Below are 16,537 nucleotides of genomic sequence, written 5' to 3' on the forward strand. Positions count from 1 at the left end.
AAGAGGTTATTTCCATTGTTCTTACATATTCTCTTATAATAAGAGTTTAGTAGCTCGATTTAGATGTAATTTAATAATTTTAAAGGAAAGTTATAACAAAAGAAAAACTTTAGGAGTAAAGTGAAAATTTTCTGAAAAAAAATTAAGCCCTTTCATTTTGCACCATTTCAGATATTTTTTATTTTATATAAAAAATCAAGTTATTATATCTACCACGTTGACCTAAAAAGACATTAAATTCAGAGGTACGAAGAGTTTATACGAAAACAATTATTATAAAGGAATAATCGGATGCTTTTTTCAAGGGAAATTTTACAAGCAGTCGTAAATCATAACTTAAATTTGGCATGCAGTCAAATTTTATTTCTATTCCCTAATTTAAACACAATCAATATCAATTTATCTAATTACTTTTTATAATTTTAGATATAAAAATTTTAAAAATAAATAATACTTCTTAAATTTAAGATATTAAATTAAAATCTAATATATTTTTTATTAAATTAAATAGGACTCTTTTTACATCTTAATTAGATAGAAAAAATATTAGATTTTCTTTAATTAGTACTTAGATGGAAAATATAATAGATTTTCTTTGAATAGTATTGAATTTAAAAGAATTACATTAAACCGGAACAAACGTGGTACTTAATTTAATAGAAAATATATTCAATTCTAATTTAAAATGCTAAATTTAATCGGAATTATACTCATCTTTAGATTTTTTTTATTTCTAAAATAAATATGAGAGGTGATTTTAATAGAAAATATACTTGATTATAATTTAATGTACTGAGAAATTATACTCATTTTTAGATATTTTTTTTAATCTACAAAATATGAGGAGTAATTAGATAATAATATTTGTATGATAAAGTTAAAGAAAAAAAATACATATAGGAAGTAAAAACAAAATTTTTAAGACATGATAATTACATATATATATATATATATATATATATATATATGTCAAGGTGTCTGATTAAATCCAAGCACCTTGACTCTATTTTTTTAAAAAAAAAATAAAAATAAAAAAAATCTTTAAAACATTTTAAATACATATATATTATACCTCGTGAGCATATAAGATTATTTATCTTGAACACTATAACTAAAGAGGGAAGCCTTAATCCTAGAGGAAAATCTTATTAACTTAAACTCATTATAACTCAACTCCTAAATTTTAAATCCTAAAATATATAATATACCCAAACATCTAAAATTTTTAAGCCGGAACACTATAAATTAAGAGGGAAGTATGAACCCTAGAGGGAAAATCTTATTGACTCAGACCCGTTATAACTCAACTCCTAAATTCTAAAATTTTAAACCTTAAATACATATAATATATCCTAAAATAAAATATAAAAAAATACTAAATGAGTCTAGGCGTCTTGATTCATTTCAAGCGCCTGGACCATATCACCAACAAGCCCCTGGATCAATTCCAGGCGCCCTAAGTCTGATTTGGATGGTTCTGTATGCACATGTATGTAATATCTCTTTTATATATATATATATATTTTAGAATAATCAATTCGATTTTATGAAAATTTTCTATTGACTACCGTATAAATTGAAAAGTTTTTATAATGGATAACCCATCAACCAATGATTTTTAAGTAATTGATCATTAAAAAAATTTTATCTATTAATTCGTCAAAGTTTAAACTCGATTCTTAAAATATATCCAATGTAAGTCTTGTGAGAGGTTTGTAAAATCAAAAAACCTTAATAAAAAAATTTGAACAATTATAGAGGTGAGATTTGAGGTTTGTAGTTCAAGAGTGATTTTGAAAACTCAAATCTACTTGTTTTTTCTCTTGAAGATGGAACTTGTAATTGATTATAAAATAGTATTGCATTGTGATTTGTGATTTATAAGACAAAGAGATATATGTTTGTAATGTAGGGTAAAAAACTTATAAGGAGATTTTTTCATTATAGAAAAAATAGTTGGTTTTTTATTTTTAATGTGACACCGGGGGTTAAAAAATTCATTTAGAGGTTTAATTATTGAATATATCCTTAGATGTATGAAAAATTAAGAAGGCATACTGTCGCTACACGCCTTAAGGAATCATCTAATAATGAAAAAGTTATTGTATTTGTAAAATAATAATAATAATAATAAATTATCCTTAAATAATACCAAATCTTCATCTAAATTATTTAACATAATGAAAGGTATAAAATTCAACTTTTGAGTTAATTTTTTTTTAAGCTAGTGCAAGATATCCAATTCCTCAAAATAATTAATCCTAAAAATAATCGATTCAACACCTGAAAAATTTACTATTGATCATTAGGAAAAATTTAAAAGTACCCATAATTCATAATGAATGACTGAACAATCCAGCATTTCGAGTTTACCATCTAATCCTACAGTATACCGTAGCTAAAAATCAAATCATAAATACTTAAAAGACTATGTGAATATCCTACCATTACCACTAAATCATAACTTGGGAAAACAATTGAGTTACACCTTTGAGTTACGTATATATGATAAAAAAGATGATTCGCTCGTCCCAGCGCCTTTACCAACCCATCCCTAGGCTAACACGGAGGAGGTAAATTATGAGTGACTACTAGCCATTAGTTTGGGTAGCCAAAACATAGAAAAAGATATACTCAGATGTACCAAGTTCTGACTTTAAGATTTTATATGATAATATTTCGTATTTTAATTATCACACCGTCTCTTTGAGTTACATATAGAAAGATGTCGTTGTTGTTACATTAGACAAACACTGTTGCATCAGTTCAGTGCTTTGTGCACGAGTGAACAACTCCATCATCTGACTGGTTTAGGAGTGAGTGGATCTGTCAAAGAATTTAAAAAATAATAATAATAATAATAATAATAATAATAATAATAATAATAATAAAAGAGATAGAGGACCCACTACAGTGGAGTGGCATGGCCTTTAGGAGGAAAAGTGTGAGACAAGCCACACTGGTTTTGCTTCTGCTGCTGAAACATGGGAGAAAAAGGCAATGAAATAGTTTATTTGGAATTCACTGTGGTTGGTCCAATGATTGGATTTGGCACTAGCGGAAAAAGCCGAGGCACATCAGAAGCTTCAGTTTGCTACTGTCATTTTTGTATTGGACAAACAATACTGAATTTGCTCACAGATTTGTGGAAGATTTAACACGTTGAAAATGAATCTTTACTGTAAAGATCTCGCCGACAAAGGACGAATTAGCGGTTCAACAGTCTTCTTCATAGCCCACAGATCTGCCTTCAATCATACAACTTCATTTATAAAAAGAGTTGTACGCATAGGATAACTTCTCACAAGTTGATTTATAAAATAGCTTACAAAGGAAGATTTAGATTTAAAAATATATAATTTTTATTTTCTTTCTTAATGCTGCTTTGCGACAATTAAATAACGTGATGAAGCCCAAACTCGAATGTTTTGAAGATGTTGTTTGAGTGAATTAAATTGGTTTTGACCTGAACGGTTTTGGATCGAACTTTAAGAACTCGGTAAAGTGATCAACGTTTTGCTAACTTGACTTTCTGTAAAGTCAACGCCACAAGTATGATCATTAATTTGTAAACGCCCCTTAAGGAAAAAGAATATGCAGAAACAAATGTCTCGATCGACTTAACAATCTCACTTGAGTATATAAAAATTTAATTAATCCATATATTAATTTAGATAAATTAAATTAAATACGTCACCCATATATAAAGAGAAAAATAATAACATTTTAATAATTTAAGATTTTTTTGGTAATTGGTTGATCAACCAATTTTAACAAACTCAAAGTTAAACATCTGGGGGAAAACACATCTAGATGCGTTTTGTTTTTTGGTTTTTATTAAAAAGACATTTTAATAAATATCACTTGTAAAGGTTTTTATAGTAAATTGCTCTACATTGTTTATGGGAGATTAAGACGCTGCACAATATCCAAAAGAAAACAACACAAATGAACCAATATTCCATTTGGATTCGTCGCAAAATTTTCAGCATTGTTGTAGTATGAACCTCTATAAATGTTGAGTTTAAAGATTCTGGCAACTGGTAAAAATGAGTGCACCTGATTTTTCTTGAATGGCCTGAGAAATTCCACCCCTTTTTACATCTTACAGTCTGTCTGAAGTTCTGAACATCTATCAAAATGGTCAACACAGCGAAATTGGCCCATAATGCAGAGACAATAAGAGAGAATCTATTATCAGATTTCACCAAATCTTCTTTCTAATCCAGAAGAGGAGCATGACGACTCCAAGCACAATGGCGACCGGAGCCCATTTTCTAATCAAAGCCTGAGTCAAGGAGCAAGACTCAAATTCAGTGGATGACAAAAAAAAAACAGAGAGAGAAGGGATTTACAATGAATAGTTATTTCATTCCATATAAATTTCTATTAAATAGGTATTAAAAAAAACATAAATACCAATTCTAATCTTTAACTTATTTCAAGAAAACTACTTCTCACTATTCTCCAAAGAACATTTATTATCATTCTATACCTATCTAGTTTTATAAAAGAGCAAACCAAATGAACCGAATGGGTTGTTTGGATAGGGAAGGTGAGCGGGTTGGGAAGAATGAGTCAATTGGGTCGGGTACAAGTATTTTATTTGCAAAGACTTCCTTGTCTCTTACAGTATCACTTATAATATCACTACAAATCAAACATAAACATTTGTCATTTTATAAACCAAAATAATAATAAATATTCTTCTTTTATTTTTAGTCGACAGTATGTTCTGGGAATAATTATTTCATTCCTTAACAATTCTATTTCATGAATCAAACCAAATGCACCATGAGACTAATGGTTGAGGATAGTTGTAGCTCCTTCATTAGAAAGTTAATACATGGGATGGGGATTTGGGTCTCTTATATTATTCTTGCACCTTAAACATGAAAATTTATCCGATGCTGAGCTGCTAAAACTACAGTATAACCTTTATTTGTCTAGGGCATATTTCATGCAAAGCAAGGTTCTTTTTTTTCCTTTACTTCTCAAGCCCTTCAAAAATATCATTAATCCATCTACTCAATCAGGATTGTTATAGGGAACAGATCGACAATATTTTATTCTTATTGTTGCCCCCAAAAAAATTGAGGTCTGTAGCTAGACCTTCAAATTCAAATTGCATAGATAAACATATAAAAAGAAAAACAACTTAAATAGGCTTATTGTATGCTTACCTGTCGATTTAGATCCTTTGCCTTATCAGCATAGACTCGGGACTCAGATGTCAACCGGTTGGATAATTCACTGACCTCTGCAACAATTCTATAAGTTAGGACATAAATAGTAAATCTTTTTTCTTAAGAAAACATGAAAACATATTGCTTTATATTCCAAAGCTCAAAACAATACAGGCAACCAAAGAAGTGCAAGCAAAGATATACATTAACAGAACGCCAAAAAGATTTTATTGTTATCAATTGACAAATAGTTAATGGACAATTAAATGCCTGTTATGAGCCAAAGCCAAGGATTCTGAATTCTGATGACAACATATTATCAAAACATTGGAATGGTCTTGTATTCTTTATTCTTGATTAGGTTATTCTATCCCTTGCATTTAAAAAAAAAAACAGACTTATTATCCAATAACTTCCAGCATCATATTGCAAAGATGTAGTAGAGTTCAGATGCATGCTAATTAGAAAGTTTAAGTTCAGAAAAATGAGAAATTTTGGTTTACTGGTCCAAAAATGCTTCAAGCTTAATCAACAAGGCAGAAGCTTCTGTCCTTTGGCAAGACTGAAGTTTATCCCTGAATCTCAAAAGGTGAGGAAAAGGAATGGTTTAGGCATATTAGCCAATAAACTAACAAGGATGGGGCAGCACCTGTTTTAGTTCATGGGAAAGAGAAAAAGAAAACATTAAAAAAAAAAGTAGTGTAAAGACAAATAGAGATATTATTAGTTCATCTCAGGTTGGTTGGAAAAACAAGTTGAAAAGACAAGATGTCATTGGCCCATTTCAGTTGGAAAATTAACAACCATTTTAAAAATTCAGAAATAAGTTAGCACTTTGATTCTTCAATCACAGAACATGCCCTTTTAGCAAGGTTCAACATCTTACAATATCGATTTCTTATTCTTTCAATGCTTGCAAAGAAGTACATAACATGCAATAGTTAAGTTTAGAACTTACGGTCTAACTTTTCACCAACACCAAGAACCTCCTGCACGTTGCGAGTCATTATCTGGTGGACTTCATACAGTTCATCATTCAGCTTAGCAATATTTCGCTGGGTACGAGTATCTAAATAAAGTTTCTTAGTCTTCTGTATGAAAGTATCTAACAAAGCACCAACAGAGCAATAAAACATCAGGGTTTGAAAATTGTCTGGAAAGTACAGAAACTGTTGTTCTCGATGAAAATTGTACCAAATTTGATAAAAGCATAAGGTCTTGCAGCTGTTTCAATTTGATTTCCATTGACTCTTTCAAACTCATTCTTAAGGTCTTCCAAGTATTGGTAAGCAAGCTTCTTGGGGTAGGAACGATCGCACATTGTTAGGTAACAAACACGGCCCTCAATAATGTAGCTAAGTGACCGAGTCAAGGAGAAAACAGTAGAAAGTAGAACATTTGGAATCTAGAAATCATGAATATCTTACAAGTAACAAATTCATTATGTCAAACATCTCTGACGTGATCAAAGAGCTTTATAATGAAAAATAAATGCATAAATACTGAGTGGTAAAGAGTTGGTTTCAGCAGTGACAAGGAACAGAATTAGCTTAAAATCATGTATTAGTTGGCAAGATCTACAACAAGCATTAATGTGGAGTTGGTTAGATATTCTACAAATATTTCTTGCAACAAGAAGTAATGTACAGATTGTTGCCTTGAACATATTTTTTATTAGGAAAAGAAACATCCATCTATAACTAACTAAGGCATGTGAAGAAAATTAGGCTAGTAAACAAGAGAGTTATCAGTTCATATGAGAGTCTATCATAGCTAATCATGCTCCCTGAGTATTTTCATAATGTATGAGCTGCTCAACCAGATTATAAGAAGTATTGGACCACTTGCTAGGTACGAAGAATACTGAGAAAACCAACCATGCAAAAGATTAGGATACTGGAAGAAGTATGAGCCAGTCTCAATTGACATTCTAGAAGCCTCGTAATGCCCTTTTGAGAGATTCTTAAATAAAAGCTTTGCTTGCTGCTTGTAAAAATCAGCATCTTTCTGGTCACGACCATCATCCAATCCTTCTGCTAAAGGTAGGCCATCAGTAACACGTGCTATCATTGTCAACTTTACCATCTTAATCCTGGAGAATAGGATCCAAAGAAGTATACTTAAAACTACCTTCAGAACTACCAGGCAAGCAAAGAGAGACAGGATTATGAAAATTATAACTGGGCACTTGAAAAATATTAAATGGAGAAATTCGAATTAAATAAAACAGTAGAGAAAAATTAGTTTTGCTCTAGTTAATTAACTGCATGAGAGAGCGCATTTTAACTTCTCAAAGAACATTGACGAGTTAAATTCTATTGGACAACTATGACTTGCAATAACCAACTTCACAAGTGACTTTCATGGAAAATTCAATAGATCAATCTTCTTCAAACTATTTTTTTTAACTCTTGAATGATTTATAAACAACATGACTAGAGCTATATATCTTAAGTAGCCAAAAAATATCAATAACAACAAGATACATAGACATAAACATCAAATACATATATAGCCATACAAATTTAAGCAAGAAAAACTAACAAATACAGTTAGACATTTTAGTTAGACCATAGTTGTCTGAATAGATATGCCTACAACATTGCATTGGAGAAGTCTGATACGGAGTTGGATTAAGAGCAGATTCTGGATTTTATGGCCATTCCATAGAATGTGAACCAGAACACTCGAATTATTTAATGCTCCATTGCAAATCTGAAAAGTAAGCTTTTGTTTGAAGTTGAATTTCGAGCTATTACCTATGCTTACTAAGACCTTAAACCGCTATTTACTTAAAAGGATGGTTAAGCAATTACATTACTTCTATATATTCAACAAACAAGTATTATGCCTACTTTGGGCTTTCAGTTTAGGTGGAAATTTAGCTTTTTGACTAGGAGACACTGCCATAGTCGTTTTGAAATGAATTTGAGCATTTCTGAGGAATCCGCCTGCAACAAATTCAGTCACCGTAACAAAATCGAAACGAAGTAGGCATGGACAGTTTATTTTCGCAACAATCTTCATGATATGGCTCGATTTACAAATCACAAGTCATTAACCATCGAAAAAACACCGGATCGGACAATTCCTATCCGGATAGGCTGAATTGCATCCAAATAAGAGAGGATGATCCAATTTCCCCAGAGAAATCAGTCCAAGTTAGTCTACTGTCATAAGATCATCGAAAACCTCATATCTCCAGCAATCCACTTGAGATAGAAGGATAGTAAGCTAGAAATGGCCAGGAGTCGACGAATATAACGATTCGTCTCAAAAAGTCGAACGATCACATCCAATCCGACAGATCGGGATCACCCTGCCGAATTGATTAAGGACCAGTGGGAGAAAAATAACAAGATCTAGATCTACAACTGGAAGGAATACCAGGGAAAGACGGCGGCACCAGACGATAGCGCGGTTGTGCGTGACAGAAGCTCGTAGAAGGACGACGATCACCGTGTGGCTAGCGAAGCGTAGCCCCACTTCGTCGACTGTTCGCGCCGGCAGACCACGCAGGGCGCGGACTCGCAGGCGCTGGAGACGGGACGAAGAAACAGAGCAAAGGGGCGGAATTTAGAAGGGAAGGAAATCGACCTTTATTAATGACATTGCTATTTAACGTAATGCACCATTTACTAAATACACGTTTATAAGATAAAGCAGTTTTACGATTTTTTTATATTTATTTTCAGAAGAAAAAAATTTACCGAACAGATAAGTTTTTGATATATATATATATATATATATATATATATATATCAAATCGCATACTAATTTTCATTTTATGTTCATACTAAATAAATTCGACGAAAAAAAATCAGTTAAACTAATTTCTTTGTGTATGTTTGAAAAATCTATCATGTAGTTTCGATTAAAATCAACTAATATGTTTTATATATTTTTCTAGTTTTTTTTATAATATTGAAATAATTTTTTGAACATAAATTTTTTTATGATACATTTATGTGTAAAAAATTAATTCTTTCAATATATTGTATCAAACTGATATTTGAGGATTTCAATATATCGTATCAAACTGATATTTGAGGACATGAATATAATCATAAGAACTAAAAGAACTCATAAAATCTGATTTTACTTCATTCCAAGCTCTCTAGGTCCATCAACTTATTTTGGCCGAATGAACCTAAATAAAATCAATTTAGGTTCATTCGGCTATAGTTTTAAAAAAATCATTTCTCTCACTATATTACATCAAATTGATATTTGATAATATTTTTATAATCATAAGAATTAGACGAATACATAGAAATTGATTTCATGATCAAAATCGACTGATGGACCTAGAGACCTTGAAATGACACGAAACAAAATCTTATGTGTTTGCCTAGTTCTTCTAATTGTAAAAATAATATCGACATCACTTTGACCTAATATGTTGAGACATCCAATTATTTTTTAAACGTGAATATGTTCAAAAAACTAATTCTTGTTGAACAAATCATTGACTTCAATACATTAGGTCAAATTGATGTTTGATAGTATTTTTATAATCAGGGGAACTAAACGAACATATAAGATATGATTTTGTGTCATCCTAAGATCTCTAGGTCCATCAATCAATTGTTGCCAAAATCGGTTGATGGATTTTTTGAACATAAAGAAATCAATCTAATTGACTGATTTTTTTTCCACTTGAATTGATTTAAGGACAAGGATAAAATATAAAGCGTACATGATTTGATAACTTTAAAACTATGGTACCTAATTTGGTTATTTTGGAAACTATATATCTTACTATTTTATTAAAAATCTATTCCTTTACTAACTAATATTGGTGAAGTCCAAAATGAAATTACGTTAATATCTTTTTTCTTTTTATACAAAAATAATTTCAAGGGTTATTAGTAATTTCTACAAATGCATATCTAGAGTTCAAGACTCTATATTATTAAAAAAAATTCTCATTAGTCAATCAGTATCTAAAGTTTGAGACTCAGCTGCGGCATATTATTGAGAACTTTTATCATGAATCAATCAGGGATCTAGAGTTTGAGACTTAGCTGCGACATATTATTGAGATTTTTTCTCATTAAAAAATTAGAAATCTAGAGTTTTCTTTAGTCCTATATCTTATAATTGGAACGAGCAACAAAACTTTTATACATATCTTAGGTCGGCGATATTATAAAGTATATTTGTCTCGACTTTGTGTCTAAGATTAAGTATGATATTAAATTAATTTTTTATAAATGGGAGTCCGTTACAGTAGCTTGCTGCTGAATTTTCTAGCGTCATCCTAATATAGCATTATTGTATAGATCTGGCACACCGCGCATCCTTACCCAATTTATAAAGTATGTTGCCCGTATGCGTTAATGTATTATATTATACACGTAACTAGGGGTGGAGCCACGTATCATTTTGGTGTGTCAATTGGCCCACCTCAATAAGTACAATCGTATAAAATTATAAAAATATTAGAATTTAAATTGGAAAATCAATAAATATATAACATAGTCTAATTTCAAATAAACAGTGGGCATATTTGTTATTTTCAATCCACTTCGAAAATAATGCGTACATGACGTGGCCGCTGCATCCACGTGACGTGCACGCCGACAGAGTTCCCGCAGATTCGCTCCGACATCCCGCATTGGCCCCCGATTCCAAATTTCTCTCCACGCGTCGCTCTGCCTGAGGATCACCACGGATCTGTGCAAACAGGAGCGCTGCAACGGATCCAGCTTCATCCGCATTCTCCTCCGTAGCGTAGCATGATCGCATACCACGTGGCAGCCCGTGCGATGCAGGTGGCGATAGCCAAATGGATCACAGGAATCCATACCGCCTCGCGCCGCCGCAGATTTGACTCGTGCCGAGTCGTAATTCCTCTGACTCGCCCTTTTATATTTCCTTCCGTCCGCCGTCGCCGCCACCAGAGCCAGAGGAGTCCGGTTTTCTCCTTTCGAAGCTGTCCGATGGCCCCTGGTTTTTCGCTCCGCCGCCCTCTATATGTCCCTACCCAACACTTCATCCTCATCCGATCCGATTTCTGTTCTAGGCGATATTTTGGTAGCCGGAATCAAAGGGCCGGGCGCCGGAAGATCGTGATGAAAGAGGGAGTGAAGCGACAGGCGACGGCAAAGAGGAAGCAAGGGTGCGTCCGCCGGCGAACCCGGAGGCGCGTACAGTCGGCCTCCAGCGCCATCCAGCGCCTCTTCTTGGCCTGCAAGGCGGTGTTCAAGGGCCCCGGGACAGTGCCGGGGCCGGCCGACGTCCGAAAGCTACGGCTTATTTTAGGTTCGTTCAATGCCTCCGATCCTCTTCCTATCGACGCACATCAGAATTTTTCACATTTCTATATTCGCTATCTGCAGACAAAATGGGACCTGAAGATATCGGACTAAGCACGGACATACTCTTCTTCAGAGATGGCGATCACATTTCCAACAGAACTTCGAGGATCGCATATGCCACCATTTACAACTGCGATAACTTCTCGGTAACTCCACTGAGATAAAGCCGCTGTAACACGAGTAGAGATGATTAATTTGTCTCCTTTGCAATTGCAGATATGTGTATTCTTCTTACCTCGAGCAGCAGTTATACCTCTCCACGACCACCCTGGAATGACTGTCTTCAGTAAACTTCTCCTGGGAACAATGCACATAAAGTCCTACGACTGGCTCGATCCTGTTACATCCTCTGATAGATGTAATTAAGCTCTCTTTTAGCTAGCTAGGTCACCGAATTTGATCTGCATTTATGCCTTTTATATATTTGTTAATTTATATTTGCAGATATGAGACCAGCTGAGTTGATTGTGGACTCTGATTTCACTGCTCCTTGCAAGGCGTCTGTTCTTTATCCAGCAACTGGGGGAAACATTCACGCATTCACAGCGATCACTCCGTGCGTCGTGCTTGATGTTTTAGGGCCTCCTTACACTAAAGAAGACGGGCGAGATATTACGTACTACAGGGATTATTATTCAAACAGTAAAGTTTCTTGTAAAAGATTAAATTAGCTCGTGCAACTGTGTCGATGATCTTGCAAGCGTTGACTTGTCAGTTCTTCGAACAATTTGCAGATTCTCGTGTTGGATGGCTGGAAGAAGTGGACATTTCCAAGGATTTGAAGATGGATGGCGTAGAATATTTAGGTCCCCATGTCATTGATGGCCAATGACAGCTTAGAGCAGCAAAGCCATGCAATTTTCTGTTTTTTCATTAGGAAAAGTTTATTAAGAGAAGGGGGAAAGGGACGAAGTAAAGTATTTAACTTCTCTTTCTTAAGAAGGAAAGAAAGATTTATTAATATAAAGTATGTTAGAGGGTGTTTGGTTAAATTTATTAAAAACAGTTTATAAACTCGTACAGTTTATAAGTTGTTTTAGTATTTACAAGTTAGGTTTTATTTTAAAAATAAGTTGTTAAAGTGTTTGGGTCAACTTATTACAATCAACTTAAAGGTATTGATGTGTTTGGTATTATAATATCTTTTTATTAATAAAATTATCAAAAAGGATATAATATTATTAATAGAGGATTTTGATATTTTTATTAATAGAGGGTTTTGAGCAAATTTCTGTACCGGGGAGAGAAAATTGGAAAGAGGCGTTGACGGAGAATATGACACAGCGTTGGAAGAGAAGTCGGCGGAGATAAAAAAAAATTAGACTTATAAAAATTTATGGAGGATAAGATGAGGATTTATGAAATTATATAAGGATATTTTAGAGAAAAAATTATTAAAATAAGATATTTTTTAAAAAAAATAGGGTCTTTCATATTTTTTTAAAAACGGCTTATAAGCTCCAAAACAACTTCTTTTGACAGCTTATAAGCTGTTTGAAAAAAAAATTACCAAACAAATTTGAAGAGCATATAAGCTCCAAAATAGCTTATAAGCTGTGTTAGAGAGCTTATAAACTCAGCCAAATGTTATTTTCATTTGAGAGAAAAGGAAAGGGAATAAAGATTAAATAGATAAAGTTATAAAGATATCCTTAGTTTTAAATTAGATATTTTTTATAATATTAATGTCACGCCCCCAGAGGAGTCCCTGGCAGATAAAAATCCGGCAACATCTCCTCTGTATCGGTGACAATATGAAGCATACATATATACATCACAATATATAAACATAAACAACATATTCATCAGCCCACACGGCTGGAACATACATAAAATAGAAACAACATAATCACGAAATGTATCAACTATATATATATGTCATAGTTTTCATAGACTACAATTACTATGCAGATAAATGACATCTGTAACAAAATTTCAAAATGTAAATACAGCGAAACAAAGTAAAACAAACCAGAAAAATCAGCACGTCGAGATCTCTGAGCAACTCTATGAAAGTCCAAAATCAACTATAATATCAAAAGGATCCCTATGTCTGCAAAACTGGAGACCAAAGAATGTAGAAAGTTAGCCAAATGGCTAAGTGGATACTCAAGAAAGATGTGCATGAATTTAATTTTATTGAAGAAGTCAAGGAAGTAGAATAAATCACCCTCTTTTGTTACAACTTTAGGATTATTCTTAAAGTTCTACATTTATACATATATATGTATAATCATATTCTCATTATCTATAATCAGGTAAAATTTTTAGATTAGAGTTTAGGATCTTCACCTTATCATCACTTATCATCATTAATAAAATCAATTCTTCAATCTTATTATTTAATCACTCAATTATAAGTTATCATGGTAAGATCAACATGTATATCAATAGTCTGAATCTGATAAATCAACTAAAAAGTGAATCACTGGAGTCAATATCATCAGAGTGAAATATCATATGGATAAGCTAAAAGCCTCCTAAGAGTATAAAACTGTCGCATACGTCATCTGATGTACGGGCTATCAACCCTCACCGGTGGAAGACATACTAAACACTGACCGATGGCTACATCATGCCAACACGCCTCGGGTGTACGGTCAGGTACTCTGGACCGCGGCCGCCGCGCTACCACAATAACATGTGGGTGGTCCAGTACTCTAATATAGAGCTCTGGTATAAAGCTAGGCTCATAGTCTTCACTTTTTAATTATTCATTTACTATCTTTATTATTTCACTTTATGATTATATTCATCCATTTATTATGATTATTCTCTTTTCATATTTAATAGTCAATCAAGGTGATCCGGCGGTAAGAATGGGGGACCCCATTCAGCAGAGTCAACACCACGTGGAGGTCGAAAGCGATACACCCCGGCGAGGAGTTGGGGTTCCGACGCTTATGATGAACAGTATAGTAGAGCCGAGCGGATGGCCCGCTCGGCCGAAAGAATGAAACACTGCGAACAGTCCCGAGCACGCGACCAGGAAGCTCCCGAGCGGATCAGGAAGCTCCGACCGGTCGGACGTGAGGAAACCGCCGACCGGTCGGACGCTAGGCATGGAGACAAGGACAGAAACATCCTCTGACAGCAGGTGATACGCAGGATCTTAAGACATGGACTCACTGTCCCATCAATGACGTGCTCAGACTGTAGCAGTAAGGGGTCAGGCAAGCCCATCTGACAAGCCCATACTAAGGTATGACACATAACACGTGTGCACCTCGGTATGAGTGCACATGCCTCTTCACAGCCCTATATAAGGGTCCTCACCCTTCGCCGGAGGTACTCTCTGGCATGTTGGAGCCTCATATCTGCTGTCTGCTTGCCTGACTTGAGCGTAGCTCATCGGGACCCTCTCCGACCACTTGAAGAGATTGTCAAGTTGGCGAAGATAGGGAGAGCGCCACTTCACTTTATTTCTCCGATGTTGAAAGCTCCCTCCATAATAAGAGCCCTTGGTAGATGGGTGATGAAATATGTTACCCCTCCGAGAGAAACTCGACGCTCTAATGGGGGCAAGAGCAGCTAAGCTCGTGGAGCAACAGAGACAAAAGGCTCAAGCTGAGCGGATATCCGAGCGACCCAGGAGGACTGACCGGAGAAACATTAGAAATGGGAGTAAAATAAGGGTCCAATCGGCCCTCAGGTGGGAGCAACTCCTGCCCCGATATCGGTCCGACAAAGGGGTCTTCATCAGGCGAGGCAACTGGCCAATAAGTTTCGACAAGTATAACGTATGCTCCTCACTCCCCGGGTATTCGGGAGTTGAGAAATTGGGTCATAGTCGTGCCGATCGATAGGTCAGTTCTTTCAATTACCTGTTGCTCAGATTGGTAGTTTAAGTAAGAACTCCCGTGCCGCTCGGCCGGGAGTGTATAAACCGAGCCAAGAGCTCGATGTGAAGGCCCGAGCCGTTCGGCCGGGTATATGGTATCCGAGCCCAGCGCTCGATGTGAAGGCCCGAGCCGTTCGGCCGGGTATATGGCCCGAGCCGTTCGGCCGGGTATATGGTATCCGAGCCCAGCGCTCGATGTGAAGGCCCGAGCCGTTCGGCCGGGTATATGGTATTCGAGCCCAGCGCTCGATGTGAAGGCCCAAGCCGTTCGGCCGGGTATATAGTCTCACTTGAAGACCGACGAGCACCGTCGTTAAAAATCGAGAGCCGCGCCGACCGGCTATAAATAACCGCGCCGTCGAGCACCGACGTTAAACATCGAGAGACGAGCCGGCGTCTATAAATACCCGAGCGGAAGATCGACGAGCACCGTCGTTAAACATCGAGAGCCGCGCCGACCGGCTATAAATAACCGCGCCGTCGAGCACCGACGTTAAACATCGAGAGACGAGCCGGCGTCTATAAATACCCGAGCGGAAGACCGACGAGCACCGTCGTTAAACATCGAGAGTCGCGCCGACCGGCTATAAATATCGAGCGGCTAAATTTGGCATGAGGGTCGAACGGCTCACGGGATGTCAGCAGCATCGATAAGGCGACGACCGCCCGCTCGGACACACAGTCCAGTCAGTCGGACTCACTGCCTCCTTCGACTAGACTTGAAGGGGAGGCAAGTGATCCGGCGGTAAGAATGGGGGACCCCATTCAGCAGAGTCAACACCACGTGGAGGTCGAAAGCGATACACCCCGGCGAGGAGTCGGGGTTCCGACGCTTATGATGAACAGTATAGTAGAGCCGAGCGGATGGCCCGCTCGGCCGAAAGAATGAAACACTGCGAACAGTCCCGAGCACGCGACCAGGAAGCTCCCGAGCGGATCAGGAAGCTCCGACCGGTCGGACGTGAGGAAACCGCCGACCGGTCGGACGCTAGGCATGGAGACAAGGACAGAAACATCCTCTGACAGCAGGTGATACGCAGGATCTTAAGGCATGGACTCACTGTCCCATCAATGACGTGCTCAGACTGTAGCAGTAAGGGGTCAGGCAAGCCCATCTGACAAGCCCATACTAAGGTATGACACATAACACGTGTGCACCTCGGTATGAGTGCACATGCCTCTTCACA

At 36.0% G+C, this 16,537-nt stretch overlaps 2 protein-coding genes and 1 pseudogene across 2 annotated transcripts; 2 read left to right on the forward strand and 1 right to left on the reverse strand.

Annotated features, from left to right (window-relative positions):
• Nucleotides 1-3,848: 3,848 nt before the first annotated feature.
• Nucleotides 3,849-8,786, reverse strand: LOC122042045 (25.3 kDa vesicle transport protein-like). Its single transcript, XM_042601972.1, has 6 exons — nucleotides 8,574-8,786; nucleotides 7,084-7,278; nucleotides 6,381-6,541; nucleotides 6,145-6,291; nucleotides 5,184-5,260; nucleotides 3,849-4,288 (listed from the first exon to the last, which is right to left on the reverse strand). Exons 2-6 carry the CDS (start codon nucleotides 7,269-7,271, stop codon nucleotides 4,205-4,207), a joined length of 657 nt encoding a protein of 218 aa, XP_042457906.1. The 5' UTR covers nucleotides 7,272-7,278; nucleotides 8,574-8,786; the 3' UTR covers nucleotides 3,849-4,204.
• A 1,558-nt stretch (nucleotides 8,787-10,344) lies between these two features.
• LOC122044538 lies at nucleotides 10,345-10,487 on the forward strand (annotated as a pseudogene).
• A 302-nt stretch (nucleotides 10,488-10,789) lies between these two features.
• Nucleotides 10,790-12,510, forward strand: LOC122039929 (plant cysteine oxidase 2-like). The gene is made up of 5 exons (XM_042599342.1): nucleotides 10,790-11,453; nucleotides 11,531-11,655; nucleotides 11,726-11,867; nucleotides 11,954-12,151; nucleotides 12,244-12,510. Exons 1-5 carry the CDS (start codon nucleotides 10,928-10,930, stop codon nucleotides 12,339-12,341), a joined length of 1,089 nt encoding a protein of 362 aa, XP_042455276.1. The 5' UTR covers nucleotides 10,790-10,927; the 3' UTR covers nucleotides 12,342-12,510.
• Nucleotides 12,511-16,537: the final 4,027 nt, after the last annotated feature.

Source organism: Zingiber officinale, chromosome 2A, assembly GCF_018446385.1.
Source record: "Zingiber officinale cultivar Zhangliang chromosome 2A, Zo_v1.1, whole genome shotgun sequence".
Lineage (NCBI taxonomy): Eukaryota > Viridiplantae > Streptophyta > Magnoliopsida > Zingiberales > Zingiberaceae > Zingiber > Zingiber officinale.